The sequence below is a fragment of the Ascidiella aspersa genome, chromosome 4 (assembly GCF_963924565.1).
Source record: "Ascidiella aspersa chromosome 4, kaAscAspe10.2, whole genome shotgun sequence".
NCBI classification, from domain to species: domain Eukaryota; kingdom Metazoa; phylum Chordata; class Ascidiacea; order Phlebobranchia; family Ascidiidae; genus Ascidiella; species Ascidiella aspersa.
This window is the reverse complement of record NC_139450.1, coordinates 10,737,283-10,753,209: the sequence shown is the minus strand read 5'-3', so window position 1 is coordinate 10,753,209 and position 15,927 is coordinate 10,737,283. Positions and strand designations below refer to the sequence as shown.

The 15,927-nt window shown below is 40.5% G+C and overlaps 2 protein-coding genes across 2 annotated transcripts; both read right to left on the bottom strand.

Moving 5' to 3' along the window:
* On the bottom strand, window positions 1-3,807 carry LOC146147172 (uncharacterized). Its single transcript, XM_083387738.1, has 2 exons — window positions 3,278-3,807; window positions 1-2,847 (listed from the first exon to the last, which is right to left on the bottom strand). Exons 1-2 carry the CDS (start codon window positions 3,764-3,766, stop codon window positions 943-945), a joined length of 2,394 nt encoding a protein of 797 aa, XP_083243864.1. The 5' UTR covers window positions 3,767-3,807; the 3' UTR covers window positions 1-942.
* Window positions 3,808-7,383: 3,576 nt separating this feature from the next.
* On the bottom strand, window positions 7,384-11,190 carry LOC146147171 (uncharacterized). Its single transcript, XM_083387680.1, has 2 exons — window positions 10,661-11,190; window positions 7,384-10,230 (listed from the first exon to the last, which is right to left on the bottom strand). The coding sequence occupies exons 1-2, from the start codon at window positions 11,147-11,149 to the stop codon at window positions 8,326-8,328; spliced, it is 2,394 nt and encodes a 797-aa protein (XP_083243806.1). The 5' UTR covers window positions 11,150-11,190; the 3' UTR covers window positions 7,384-8,325.
* Window positions 11,191-15,927: the final 4,737 nt, after the last annotated feature.

Here is a 15,927-nt window from a genome sequence, read left to right as displayed (position 1 = left end):
TCCGAGCGTAATAAAGTCGGGTGTTGACATATGCCAGGACTGGCAAACCTTTCTATTGCGTGGGTCACAAACTTTAAATCCACAAAAAATACAAATGGCGGTAAATCAAATTACATGATATTATAAAAGCTAACCTTACTGCTTCATGATATACAGCAATTAATCCTTTTCAACTTACATAGTCACGGCACACTTTAATAAAACAGCATTTTTATAGCTTGACAATAAGCAAAAGGCACTTGTTAAACGCCTTGATATTATGTTTTTTTGTGGACAGTGTATATTCAAGTATCGCACGCTCGTTCGTATTTGTAAGGGGTCTGCAGCTTTTAACACAATTTTTTTTTCTCGGGTAATGCAAAAAGTGTGTGTGTGTTTTAATGTGTTAGTTGAAAGCATTTGTTTATATGGGGTTTTGCTTGCGATAACTAATGACCATATCGTTCTGCTTGAACAAGCATAATAAACACGGAACAATGACATCGTTATTCTTTAGACGAGATTCGAAAGTATCTGAACACTGGTAGTTAATAACCAGAACACACAAACAAACGCCAATGTTATCATCACCTTACACAAAACAATTACTGCAACAACAGCAAGAGATGTTTCAAATTCGCATCAAACACGGACAGCTGAATAAGGCGATGCCACTATATTCGGGCTCATTAAACAGAAAACAGCGACCATTTCAATCTGGAAGTTCTCCAGTTTGCTAAAAGTACCAGAATACAACAACCTTATATTTTTTTAGGAAGTCAAGATAAAGCAAATAACAAAAAATATTGTCTGACGTGCAGGTTTATGTCGAAGAAAGAAAACTCGATCATGAATGTTTATAGGTAGTTCGATTACATGTTTTATTTCAAATTACGGGAAAAAAATGTGTAAGATCCATGAAATGGTCAGCAATGTATTTATGTGAATTTTGCTATTAACGGTTCAATCAACGTAAAACAACGCAGTGACCGGATAGTGATCCGACATTAAACCAGTTTCGTTAAGAACACGCGCTGTTTCGGCAAGCCTCAAGCCGCGGTAAAAGATGTGATCAATCGGCTCCGTTTGACCGCCACCATTCGTCGTAGGAACTTGAAACGCGGAAGTGTCATTGCGAGCTCCAGGATAGGCACTTGTCATGTTTGCGCCGTTATATAGAAAGTCAAGACGCGAATCTGAGGGTGCAAGGTTCAAGTCCCCGAGCAGTATCACGGGGTCGGGTGTGCTGTGCAGCACTTGGGCCAGATAATCGATCTGTGGCTGCAACAAGTCGCCGGCGCCGCTCATCGCTCCCGAATAAGCCAAGTGAGTCGAAATAACGCTTAATATCCTGGGGGGCTTTCCTGGCTCAGCATTATGTAGGGGCACTTCTATCTTGCTGATGCCGTAACTGATGACAGCAACGTCGCCGAACTTTGGGTAAGATTCGGCCGATTCGGTGAAGAAGGGAATCCGTGACAAGATGCCGATGTCGCCGCCGCCGTCGTTGAGTGAGTTAACCCCGTAATGCGCGTGCATGCCTTCACTGGCCGCAATGTAGTAGGTGTTGTCGACGCCGGCGAATATGGGCAGGAAGGCGAACGACTCTTGGAAGGCGAAGATGTCGGCGTCGTATTTGGCCGTTAGCGCAGCGGTCGCGTAGAGGTTTGGCTTTTCGAGCAACGACTTGCCGTTCATTACGTTGAAGGTCATGACGCGGAAAGTTGGTTTCGAAAACTGATCGTAGCTCTCCAGATCTGGTTTAACCTTCAAGCGAAAGCCGTACAAGGATGTGCAAGTCATGAAGGCGACCAGCATAAGTAACGCTGTATACGCCCGCTTTCTGCTGTGCCTATCCATCTTCCCATTGGACAACGAGAACTTGACGTTTGACAAGTCGCGTTTCGTCGTGAAAGCTTTGACGTCACACACCACGTCAAGCACGATAGGAAGGGCAGCCAGCCCCGCTGCCACGCTGAATATTGAACGCATGTGGCCCCAGAAGACGGTGGTGAGCATTGGGATCATAGTAAATGCGCCCAGAAAGTGAAGGGCAACCCAGCAACCACAAAATAGGAAAATACAGAGCGACAGCACCGCTCTGTTGTCGTTGTAAAGCACCCCAAAGCGTAATATCGAGTGAAGGGTGTACATCCACTGCGCGGGCAGTATGAACGTGATTGCACAGCCGCCTATCATCGCTTTCCATTTGGTACAAGTGAACTGCAGCGTTAAGCCCGTGGTCCACAGGCCAATCAAAAGCCAAGATACTTTCCGTGCCGGTCGCAACGGCAAGCCGTTTCTGTATGGAAGAAAGGCGACAAAGATGCATCCGAGTACGGACAGCCAGGCTAGCAGGTAGTTAACCTGGAAGGGATTTTTGACCTCCGACCAGCGACTTATTACGGCCGGAGAGAGGCCCACCCAGTGGGTAATCCAGGTAAGAGATCCGAGCGAGAGGCAGCTGACAATTAGGTAGCAGTAGCGCGCCACTAAGATCCACCGGACGCCGGGTGAATTGCGACAAAAGTTAATCGCAATGTCGACATCCCAAACCTTATCGGGATCAGCGTTGTCCGCATCTTCATCCTTCGACATTTCAGACATCGCTCGAACATTAAGCGGCCGCGTGGCGATGATTTCCGATTCGTCGTATCGGACATGATGCACTTTAGGTTTTGACGTACGACTTGAGCATAGCGCGTTTCGCCAGCGCAAGGCTTCTTCTAAAAAGTGTGAAGTGACCGCCAATAGCGCAATAATAACGCTCCCGACGAGAGTCGTGTGCATCACGCCGTCGGTGAAGTTAACCCAGCGTATGCTCATCGAAATGGCGAGCGAAATCGGCACGTCCAAGGGCCACTTCTCCTGTTATTTACAAGCAAACAATTATCTGTTTAACTGGAAATAAATAAACAAACACAGTAAAATAAGTGTCAAGCAAACACGAATTGTGATTAAGACTGTTGTATTGTACAAAACCGAAAGCGGGCTTTGCACCAGAGGTACCCAACAACTCAAGCTACACTTTGTTTGTAACTTACCCGGTATTAATTTGTTATGCTTTAATAAGTTCCAAAGAAAAAGTGACGTTATTCACAATCTTGTTTTTTCACAATGCAGCCATACGTATTCATACACAGTCATATTAAACATATAAAGTTATTCGCCGAGATCTTTGAAACATTTTTTTAATGGTAAAATGTGTATTTCCGAAAACAAATTCCCGATTAAAAGCTGAATAAAAATTTCGGGTTTGCCACAAACATAACAACAATCACGTCATCAACTGACTTACGTGTTTGGAAGCGTAGCTCATGTGAATGGGCGCCACAATTATCCCGATCGAGTAGATGGCGAGGCGCAGCATCCCGTGGTCGTCCATAATGGGCAAGTTGCACAACGGTAAGATCAAGCTGCTCAGGGTCACAAAGCACAGCTTTCCGGAGATCGTGGTGTGATTAACCGTCAACAGTTTGTTGGAGTTACTTGCGGACGATGTTAGGTGTTGCTGCTGCTGTTGGTTCTGATATCCATCTAAGGCTTTGCGCATTTCGCTCGCGCACCAGATCGCGGCGTCGACGAGATAATGGAATATGGAGGTTAACAGCTGCACGAACACGAGGTCCAGGAGCGCCGGTATGCTAATCTTAAGCACGTCGGGCCGCACGTACTGGAACACAAATGCTGAATAGTAGGACTCCAATATCGCCCAGTGCACCAAGAGCAAACTGACTCGGGCCATTTGACTAACCGCCGTGGTCAGCAGGTTCGACTTATTTTCCATTTTTAAAGAATATTTTAGAGCACTCCCAATCTGACAGATTAAAAAAGAATACTGACGGACGTCTCAATTAGCAAAAGGGAAATATAAATTTAAAAAAATTAGCAGAAATGCCATGCCGCCCGACAATATATACATATAAAATTATATTAAAAAAATATTAATACCGGTATATATATTGATCTGTGTTAATTATATGATTACTACGATTACTAAGTCAGTCAGTATAGCCTGTTCGGTAGCTAGGGCCAACAGTCATAAAATGAAACACCTTAACTCATTGCGATATCGCGTAATTTTTCCACTTCACAAAACATTATATATTTCTCGTGAAGCAAAATTGATTCAATTGTTTTTTGAAACACTTTTTTCAGATAAGTTTAAATACTTAGAACAGTTCATTAGGCATCGGTAACACCACAGCACACATTTCATGTTATCACTACATGCAAACCTATTGCGGAACACGACTTTATGAACCCTTAACTAGTCAACTGAAAAAACAGCAAATAGTTGCACGTATAGCAATGTGGCAACTGAACCGTTCCAGTGGCCGCTTTTAAGCACTTGTACAACACAACCTTTTGATTTTAAACTTACTCGTCAGCAATTTTCAACTTTTGGTGTTACCTTAGAAAAAAAATTATATGAAAGCTGTGGTCCACTCAAATAAACCAGTTGACCTTTATAGTGTATGCTAGGGAAACTGGCGTGCTTAGCTGTTTGTAGCAGAGATTTTAATACGGTGCGGCCCACCCCACTAGGGGGCGCCAACCGTTTTTATGTGGGCACTACTACAATATTCATCTTTTTAGCTCTCCCACCCGAGTGAGACCACTCCACGGCAGGCTCGCCACTCGGTTCTAAACTATAGTCACTACCTTAAGGCAGATACTTCAGATACATAACTCATCAAAAACTTTATACAAAAAAGTGGGAACGGGATTTTAAATCTTGTACCCGACACAACTCCTTAGGACAGGTTACATAAAAACATTTGTAAAGCCAAATATGAAACTAAACTGCGATACTTTCAAATTAAACTTAATCTTCGTGCGATTGTGACCAATGATGCGCTATTCTCTTTTGATAAGTGAAACCAACCGGTGTGTTTTTTGCAATTTAAATGTTGAACCAATTTCTCATGTATTTTTCTATTGCAAACTTGTTGCAAAATTTTGGGAAGAAGTTACTGCTTGGATTTCATCAAAACTGTTTATATCCCTACAAACCATTCCAGTAACTGCATGTTCTGTTTGGTACTGTAAATGATAATGAATTACTAAACTGTTTACTGATTTGTGCTCGCTTTGTGATTTATCGATGTAAATACGCCAAAACTTTGCATTCTTTAATAATGTTCAAGAACATGGTTAAAACAGTGAACAAAATCAGAATACCATATTGCGCTAGAAAATAAGAATCTTGCTGCTTTTCGAGTTAAATGGACCAGTCTATTAACGTATACATGTCGCTTCTTATTAAGTGATCTCTCGTGCGTCTTTTTCTTCCGCCGTTTAACTTATTATCGCTTAATAATAAAAAGTAAAAAAATATATATATATTTACCTTTTTGTATAGTGATGTTATAACAAATCCATCTTAATGAGAATCCATGTTACGCCTGTGGGCAATTGTTCTTTTATGCTGTCGTATATGATTTTATGGTTTATATCACGTTACACACTTTAGTTAAGTAACTGAAAAATTTGATTCATTGTTTTGCGATTCACAATTCTTTTAGCTACTATAGCTTCTCGGTGTTTGACCTTCTTTCATTTATATATACGGTATATTTTTATCTTATGTTTTGTAAACATTTTTTATTTTAAGTCTATATTTGCAATTGTGCATTTACGATTTCAAAAACAACAGTATCTTTCTCAAAGCAAAAACAAAAACAATTGATTTGCCGGTGAAGGCCAAACATTTTCGTAGCCGAATATCACGTTGACGTCGAGCGAAAATCGACGTCGAACTTTTGTGCCGAGCGGCTTGCGGGTTCAACTGAGAAAACGGGAAGGAGCTCAATGTAGGGCGCACTCACAGTCAGCCGCAAAGGGCGCTGAGGCCCTGTTGTTGGCCGACACTACGAAAGCGAAGTTGGACGAGGTGCGGCTGTCACCGTTCATTAACTCGAGACGGGTGAAGCGCTGCGACAATTAAGTCAGTATCATGTTGTAAATCAGGGTGGATATCTTTTGGGCTCTTTAGGGCCCGACTTTTATTAATTCGACAGGAGGGCCATTAACCTGTTCACGGTAACATATTTGCATTAAAAATCTTAACCTGTTTAGACTGGTGAGTCCAGGAATGTAAGAAAAAATATTTTAAATGAAACTGGGTTACTACCATATTGTAAAACAAAATAAACACTAAAATCCTGGATCCGCCTCTGACCACCGTTTAATCATAAGCACACTCGAACAAAATATATATCAAAATACCTTTGTAAGGAATATGCAGGACGTAAATGTGAACAAAAATAGAATTGATAATTTGTACTGCTATATAGCCAAACAACATACTGCGAAACGTTTTTTGTAACCCTATACATAAGTACTGTTTAGTAAATCTTACTGAAACTGCTAAGAGATGCGCAGCCATCCAACACAGCGTAAATTCGTTACCGGCTACAGCCTTTCGTGTTTGACCTCTCACACAAATACTTGGTTTTATGGTCTCTTAAACAAAAATCTAAAACGCATAGTCATTGTGACCACATTCTTATCTGCATAATTACCAGGAATGAGAAGACGTGTTTGTCCAATTGGTCGTTGCTCTCTTTGAATTTTTTTTATCTCTAATAATTTTTTTGTCTGTAAATTAGATTTTTTTATATCTAATAGCAAGCCTTTGTAAAAGATTTAAACAGTTGTATGTTGGTTATAACCAACTAAATTGTCTTATTTGCTAAGTAATAACCAACATAAAGTGGATAAAAAGGTTTGTGCGCCCTTATGTGGATCCGCATATTTGGCCATCAGTCAGCATATAAGTTTGCACAACGCTGCCGATGTGCTTGCTAGAATAAAAACGATGTGCTTGCTAGAATGCGTTTTAATTGTTTGTTTTAGCTCATTGAACAAGTTTACCATTCTAATAGTTTTTTTAATTTTACGACAAGGACTTGATTGAAATTGACCTGCTCTAAAAATGACATGACTTTTGAGTCATTTTAATGACTTGTTACACCACTGGATGCTATGCGTACCGCTTTGTTTAAAACAAAACCATTTTGCCAAAATGTATTAATAATGAAGCCGTAATCCAGAATAAAAAAATCCTTCCTTCGATAGCTAGCCGCACATTTAAGTTATAGGTCGAGGAATGTGAGAAAGTGTGAGTATAATACAACCGCTATAAAATTAGACTCGCGTTCATTTGGTCAAACTTCTCGTAAAACTTATAAATGCTCGCCTCCACCGGTAACAGAAAAATAAATCGCGTATCTGTGGAATGTGTTCCAAACTGGCTACGTTAAACAGGTTTTTTTATTCTTATTAATTTCAAATTTAAATTAATTCGTCCATAAATAACGACCAAAAGATTTTAAACACGAAACATTGGGTTTACCTGAAAACGGCATACATCGGTTTCTGGAAAGATAAGATGTCCGATCCGAGCGTAATAAAGTCGGGTGTTGACATATGCCAGGACTGGCAAACCTTTCTATTGCGTGGGTCACAAACTTTAAATCCACAAAAAATACAAATGGCGGTAAATCAAATTACATGATATTATAAAAGCTAACCTTACTGCTTCATGATATACAGCAATTAATCCTTTTCAACTTACATAGTCACGGCACACTTTAATAAAACAGCATTTTTATAGCTTGACAATAAGCAAAAGGCACTTGTTAAACGCCTTGATATTATGTTTTTTTGTGGACAGTGTATATTCAAGTATCGCACGCTCGTTCGTATTTGTAAGGGGTCTGCAGCTTTTAACACAATTTTTTTTTCTCGGGTAATGCAAAAAGTGTGTGTGTGTTTTAATGTGTTAGTTGAAAGCATTTGTTTATATGGGGTTTTGCTTGCGATAACTAATGACCATATCGTTCTGCTTGAACAAGCATAATAAACACGGAACAATGACATCGTTATTCTTTAGACGAGATTCGAAAGTATCTGAACACTGGTAGTTAATAACCAGAACACACAAACAAACGCCAATGTTATCATCACCTTACACAAAACAATTACTGCAACAACAGCAAGAGATGTTTCAAATTCGCATCAAACACGGACAGCTGAATAAGGCGATGCCACTATATTCGGGCTCATTAAACAGAAAACAGCGACCATTTCAATCTGGAAGTTCTCCAGTTTGCTAAAAGTACCAGAATACAACAACCTTATATTTTTTTAGGAAGTCAAGATAAAGCAAATAACAAAAAATATTGTCTGACGTGCAGGTTTATGTCGAAGAAAGAAAACTCGATCATGAATGTTTATAGGTAGTTCGATTACATGTTTTATTTCAAATTACGGGAAAAAAATGTGTAAGATCCATGAAATGGTCAGCAATGTATTTATGTGAATTTTGCTATTAACGGTTCAATCAACGTAAAACAACGCAGTGACCGGATAGTGATCCGACATTAAACCAGTTTCGTTAAGAACACGCGCTGTTTCGGCAAGCCTCAAGCCGCGGTAAAAGATGTGATCAATCGGCTCCGTTTGACCGCCACCATTCGTCGTAGGAACTTGAAACGCGGAAGTGTCATTGCGAGCTCCAGGATAGGCACTTGTCATGTTTGCGCCGTTATATAGAAAGTCAAGACGCGAATCTGAGGGTGCAAGGTTCAAGTCCCCGAGCAGTATCACGGGGTCGGGTGTGCTGTGCAGCACTTGGGCCAGATAATCGATCTGTGGCTGCAACAAGTCGCCGGCGCCGCTCATCGCTCCCGAATAAGCCAAGTGAGTCGAAATAACGCTTAATATCCTGGGGGGCTTTCCTGGCTCAGCATTATGTAGGGGCACTTCTATCTTGCTGATGCCGTAACTGATGACAGCAACGTCGCCGAACTTTGGGTAAGATTCGGCCGATTCGGTGAAGAAGGGAATCCGTGACAAGATGCCGATGTCGCCGCCGCCGTCGTTGAGTGAGTTAACCCCGTAATGCGCGTGCATGCCTTCACTGGCCGCAATGTAGTAGGTGTTGTCGACGCCGGCGAATATGGGCAGGAAGGCGAACGACTCTTGGAAGGCGAAGATGTCGGCGTCGTATTTGGCCGTTAGCGCAGCGGTCGCGTAGAGGTTTGGCTTTTCGAGCAACGACTTGCCGTTCATTACGTTGAAGGTCATGACGCGGAAAGTTGGTTTCGAAAACTGATCGTAGCTCTCCAGATCTGGTTTAACCTTCAAGCGAAAGCCGTACAAGGATGTGCAAGTCATGAAGGCGACCAGCATAAGTAACGCTGTATACGCCCGCTTTCTGCTGTGCCTATCCATCTTCCCATTGGACAACGAGAACTTGACGTTTGACAAGTCGCGTTTCGTCGTGAAAGCTTTGACGTCACACACCACGTCAAGCACGATAGGAAGGGCAGCCAGCCCCGCTGCCACGCTGAATATTGAACGCATGTGGCCCCAGAAGACGGTGGTGAGCATTGGGATCATAGTAAATGCGCCCAGAAAGTGAAGGGCAACCCAGCAACCACAAAATAGGAAAATACAGAGCGACAGCACCGCTCTGTTGTCGTTGTAAAGCACCCCAAAGCGTAATATCGAGTGAAGGGTGTACATCCACTGCGCGGGCAGTATGAACGTGATTGCACAGCCGCCTATCATCGCTTTCCATTTGGTACAAGTGAACTGCAGCGTTAAGCCCGTGGTCCACAGGCCAATCAAAAGCCAAGATACTTTCCGTGCCGGTCGCAACGGCAAGCCGTTTCTGTATGGAAGAAAGGCGACAAAGATGCATCCGAGTACGGACAGCCAGGCTAGCAGGTAGTTAACCTGGAAGGGATTTTTGACCTCCGACCAGCGACTTATTACGGCCGGAGAGAGGCCCACCCAGTGGGTAATCCAGGTAAGAGATCCGAGCGAGAGGCAGCTGACAATTAGGTAGCAGTAGCGCGCCACTAAGATCCACCGGACGCCGGGTGAATTGCGACAAAAGTTAATCGCAATGTCGACATCCCAAACCTTATCGGGATCAGCGTTGTCCGCATCTTCATCCTTCGACATTTCAGACATCGCTCGAACATTAAGCGGCCGCGTGGCGATGATTTCCGATTCGTCGTATCGGACATGATGCACTTTAGGTTTTGACGTACGACTTGAGCATAGCGCGTTTCGCCAGCGCAAGGCTTCTTCTAAAAAGTGTGAAGTGACCGCCAATAGCGCAATAATAACGCTCCCGACGAGAGTCGTGTGCATCACGCCGTCGGTGAAGTTAACCCAGCGTATGCTCATCGAAATGGCGAGCGAAATCGGCACGTCCAAGGGCCACTTCTCCTGTTATTTACAAGCAAACAATTATCTGTTTAACTGGAAATAAATAAACAAACACAGTAAAATAAGTGTCAAGCAAACACGAATTGTGATTAGGACTGTTGTATTGTACAAAACCGAAAGCGGGCTTTGCACCAGAGGTACCCAACAACTCAAGCTACACTTTGTTTGTAACTTACCCGGTATTAATTTGTTATGCTTTAATAAGTTCCAAAGAAAAAGTGACGTTATTCACAATCTTGTTTTTTCACAATGCAGCCATACGTATTCATACACAGTCATATTAAACATATAAAGTTATTCGCCGAGATCTTTGAAACATTTTTTTAATGGTAAAATGTGTATTTCCGAAAACAAATTCCCGATTAAAAGCTGAATAAAAATTTCGGGTTTGCCACAAACATAACAACAATCACGTCATCAACTGACTTACGTGTTTGGAAGCGTAGCTCATGTGAATGGGCGCCACAATTATCCCGATCGAGTAGATGGCGAGGCGCAGCATCCCGTGGTCGTCCATAATGGGCAAGTTGCACAACGGTAAGATCAAGCTGCTCAGGGTCACAAAGCACAGCTTTCCGGAGATCGTGGTGTGATTAACCGTCAACAGTTTGTTGGAGTTACTTGCGGACGATGTTAGGTGTTGCTGCTGCTGTTGGTTCTGATATCCATCTAAGGCTTTGCGCATTTCGCTCGCGCACCAGATCGCGGCGTCGACGAGATAATGGAATATGGAGGTTAACAGCTGCACGAACACGAGGTCCAGGAGCGCCGGTATGCTAATCTTAAGCACGTCGGGCCGCACGTACTGGAACACAAATGCTGAATAGTAGGACTCCAATATCGCCCAGTGCACCAAGAGCAAACTGACTCGGGCCATTTGACTAACCGCCGTGGTCAGCAGGTTCGACTTATTTTCCATTTTTAAAGAATATTTTAGAGCACTCCCAATCTGACAGATTAAAAAAGAATACTGACGGACGTCTCAATTAGCAAAAGGGAAATATAAATTTAAAAAAATTAGCAGAAATGCCATGCCGCCCGACAATATATACATATAAAATTATATTAAAAAAATATTAATACCGGTATATATATTGATCTGTGTTAATTATATGATTACTACGATTACTAAGTCAGTCAGTATAGCCTGTTCGGTAGCTAGGGCCAACAGTCATAAAATGAAACGCCTTAACTCATTGCGATATCGCGTAATTTTTCCACTTCACAAAACATTATATATTTCTCGTGAAGCAAAATTGATTCAATTGTTTTTTGAAACACTTTTTTCAGATAAGTTTAAATACTTAGAACAGTTCATTAGGCATCGGTAACACCACAGCACACATTTCATGTTATCACTACATGCAAACCTATTGCGGAACACGACTTTATGAACCCTTAACTAGTCAACTGAAAAAACAGCAAATAGTTGCACGTATAGCAATGTGGCAACTGAACCGTTCCAGTGGCCGCTTTTAAGCACTTGTACAACACAACCTTTTGATTTTAAACTTACTCGTCAGCAATTTTCAACTTTTGGTGTTACCTTAGAAAAAAAATTATATGAAAGCTGTGGTCCACTCAAATAAACCAGTTGACCTTTATAGTGTATGCTAGGGAAACTGGCGTGCTTAGCTGTTTGTAGCAGAGATTTTAATACGGTGCGGCCCACCCCACTAGGGGGCGCCAACCGTTTTTATGTGGGCACTACTACAATATTCATCTTTTTAGCTCTCCCACCCGAGTGAGACCACTCCACGGCAGGCTCGCCACTCGGTTCTAAACTATAGTCACTACCTTAAGGCAGATACTTCAGATACATAACTCATCAAAAACTTTATACAAAAAAGTGGGAACGGGATTTTAAATCTTGTACCCGACACAACTCCTTAGGACAGGTTACATAAAAACATTTGTAAAGCCAAATATGAAACTAAACTGCGATACTTTCAAATTAAACTTAATCTTCGTGCGATTGTGACCAATGATGCGCTATTCTCTTTTGATAAGTGAAACCAACCGGTGTGTTTTTTGCAATTTAAATGTTGAACCAATTTCTCATGTATTTTTCTATTGCAAACTTGTTGCAAAATTTTGGGAAGAAGTTACTGCTTGGATTTCATCAAAACTGTTTATATCCCTACAAACCATTCCAGTAACTGCATGTTCTGTTTGGTACTGTAAATGATAATGAATTACTAAACTGTTTACTGATTTGTGCTCGCTTTGTGATTTATCGATGTAAATACGCCAAAACTTTGCATTCTTTAATAATGTTCAAGAACATGGTTAAAACAGTGAACAAAATCAGAATACCATATTGCGCTAGAAAATAAGAATCTTGCTGCTTTTCGAGTTAAATGGACCAGTCTATTAACGTATACATGTCGCTTCTTATTAAGTGATCTCTCGTGCGTCTTTTTCTTCCGCCGTTTAACTTATTATCGCTTAATAATAAAAAGTAAAAAAATATATATATATTTACCTTTTTGTATAGTGATGTTATAACAAATCCATCTTAATGAGAATCCATGTTACGCCTGTGGGCAATTGTTCTTTTATGCTGTCGTATATGATTTTATGGTTTATATCACGTTACACACTTTAGTTAAGTAACTGAAAAATTTGATTCATTGTTTTGCGATTCACAATTCTTTTAGCTACTATAGCTTCTCGGTGTTTGACCTTCTTTCATTTATATATACGGTATATTTTTATCTTATGTTTTGTAAACATTTTTTATTTTAAGTCTATATTTGCAATTGTGCATTTACGATTTCATGCTTTCTGTCTATCAAAAAAAAAAACATCAAAAAAATGAAACGATTCAAATTAGAGTTTTTGCTAACTTATATATATGTTAAAAGTCAAATCGCTTCTCTGATAACAAACTGTAAGTAAATCACGAATTCAGTTCAACTAAGTAACTTATGTGGTAACCAAGGATTAATAAAAAGGCATCATACCGGCACGTTTTCTTACCGAGTTATCGACAGTTTTCAGCAATAAAAGTTCACTGCATTGTAGCATTTACCCCCCGCCCCACCCCCCTTTGCAATATTCGCACACAAAGTCATCTTTTTTGGACCCCCATAAAAATGTAAATATGGATTCGTTTAACTTTGGAGATAAAGCATTTTGATATACTAACCGGGACAACACTGATTTTAAAGGTTAAAATTGGGATCATGAGGGTCTTAATAACTGTTGTTTTTCCGAGGAGAGACCCCTTGCAGGCCAGATATTTGATACTATTTGGAATTTTTCAGAAGTAGTAAAAAAGTGCTAAATATTGTTGTAGAAAATAGTTAAATATTGTTGTGGAACCCGCTTACGAATTGGTTGGCGCCCCCTATCGGGTACACCCGACCGTATAAGAACCTCCAACAAACATTCCTTTTTCTCGGATAACGCAAAGACTTAAAGATTGCTGACGAATGAGGTTAAAGTTAAAAGGTTCTTTGGTTGAAGTGCCTAAAGCGGCGGCCACTGATACGCTTAAGTTGTAAGTTAACATTGCTACGTGCAACTATTTGCTGACTGGGTTCAATGTCTTTTCAGTTGACTTGTTAAGGACAGGGCTGCGGAGTCGGTTGAAAAAAACGAGTTCGACTTCCGAGTCCGACTCGGCCAAATGTAAGATTTTGTCGAGTCCTGAGTCCAGCTCTTACTCTACAGCCTGTATTTTACCAATTTACGCAACTAAATTGAGGTGGATTTTCTCCAATCCACTCATATTGATGTCATAATTGATCCACCCGCATTACATGGTTTAAAAATATTTCACCATTTGCTATTACACTTTTAAACTTACATTTTGCCGCCTTAACATTTTAAAACTTGATAGTGCGCATGCGCACGTCGGACTCGGGACTGGGGTAGTTTTACGAGGTCTTACTCTAGCCCCGAGTCCGACTCCGTCGAGTCCCGATTCACGATTTTACTTTGCCTTTCTATGGTATCTATAGTAGTCAATAGGATAACCACGAGATCACACCAAACCAATATTTCACCTTATCCTATTATTTTGGGAAAACCTTATGAACTGTTTTAAGTATTTTAACTTATTTATTAAAAGTTGTTAACAACTTAACTTTAAACTTAATCTATTTGCTTCACAAGTAGGCTAACACCATGTATTGTGAAGTGGAAAATGGTGCGATATTGCAATGAGTTTTGATTGCTCGTTCGTCACCCACGATATAAAAAGATTTGCCAGTCCTTGCCTATGTCCACACCTGACTTTTTGCCTAGTGATTCTTGATAAACTCCCAAATAAAAACGATGATTTCCATTGTCTTTTATACCAGGGGTCGGCAACCTTTTTTGCACTGCGAACCTTAAAAACCAAATGTTTAGTGAGAAAATTTATAACAACTTTTTCCAATGAGAACTTTGAGCTTTTTGTGCCACAAGAGCTCCCACCTACAGAAATTATTGAACTTAATGAAACTCGAAATTTAACTCTAACATTCAGTCTGTTTCGCTCTATGTCACTGCCCGGATGAGTAAGATGTCGGAAATGGACAGTAAAGTTTTTAAGGCTTTTCTGCCAAGGACAGAATATTCTGGCAAGATCTTTATCCAAAATTGGTAGAGTATAGTCGCGTGAAAGCTCTATTTCAACATTTGCAATGTCAAGTACTTGGTCTTCTTGTCGCACAGTTAGGGTCGATTCAAATGTTTCGAAAACTAATGGATTTCGAATCCACTAACTTGACGTCCTAGAATATTTAGAGCTTTGAAAATAGTGCTTGAACTCTAGCAAATAACACGCAAGTGACTGCTTACAAGGTCGGGGAACGCTTGATTCGCTTCTTTTTAAGTCTCTGCTAAAGTTTGGAGCATTTCAAATGCCCCTTCGTTTACGCGTTTCTTACATATAATTTTAGCTTGATGTTAAATGCAACCACTTTATCTGCCAACTTAAATATAGTTGTTATTTTTCCTAAAGTGAAAAACTTGGTTCGTTGAGCAGATTGAATATGTCACATAAGTAGGCAAGTTTTAGAACCTATTTTTCACCAATAAATTGATTAGCAAGATCTGAATGCGATCTAAATGTGCACTGTTTCACGCAATACAAAAAAAAATTAATTTGGCAACCTTGCCACGGACCGGTAACATACTCCTCGCGGACCATTGGTTGTCGACCACTATCATAGACAATTGTGCGTTTTAGCTAAGATAACTGTGTACATGCATTAATAATACGTGGGGAGATCTCCTTAAACAAAGATACTCGCTAGGCTTGCCATTAAAACGATCAAAATATATCATTATTTTGACCTCATGTTTGCACTTATATCTTGTTCGATTGTACTTGATTTTTGCATTTTTAATACGGTCGTTAATTAGTACTCCCTTCACCTAATTAGAACAGAAAAAAAGGTGGGGATTTCAAAAATGTGGTTATTAGTATTATTTGTAAGTGTAATATGTATCACTTATGAAGGTGCCAAAAAATATCACTTATGAAAAAATATCACTTATATCACTTATGAAGGTGCCAGAAAATGTTCTGCGGGCGCCCCTGCATGTCCTGGATTTTGGTTTAACTTTATGATATCGTTGCCAAAGATGGCCTGTTTCCATCATTGCTAAAAACACAATAACCACACAGTTTAATACTTGCTTCGTAGACTTTTTTTTTAAATGCAATCTGCACGATATTTTATATGACGGCCGCAAACTACG

Coding starts and splice junctions, on each gene's coding strand:
- LOC146147171 (XM_083387680.1), bottom strand. CDS start 11,149: ATGGAAAATAAGTCGAACCTGCTGACCACGGCGGTTAGTCAAATGGCC. Junction 10,231..10,660: donor TGAGCTACGCTTCCAAACAC/GTAAGTCAGTTG, acceptor TGTAAATAACAG/GAGAAGTGGCCCTTGGACGT.
- LOC146147172 (XM_083387738.1), bottom strand. CDS start 3,766: ATGGAAAATAAGTCGAACCTGCTGACCACGGCGGTTAGTCAAATGGCC. Junction 2,848..3,277: donor TGAGCTACGCTTCCAAACAC/GTAAGTCAGTTG, acceptor TGTAAATAACAG/GAGAAGTGGCCCTTGGACGT.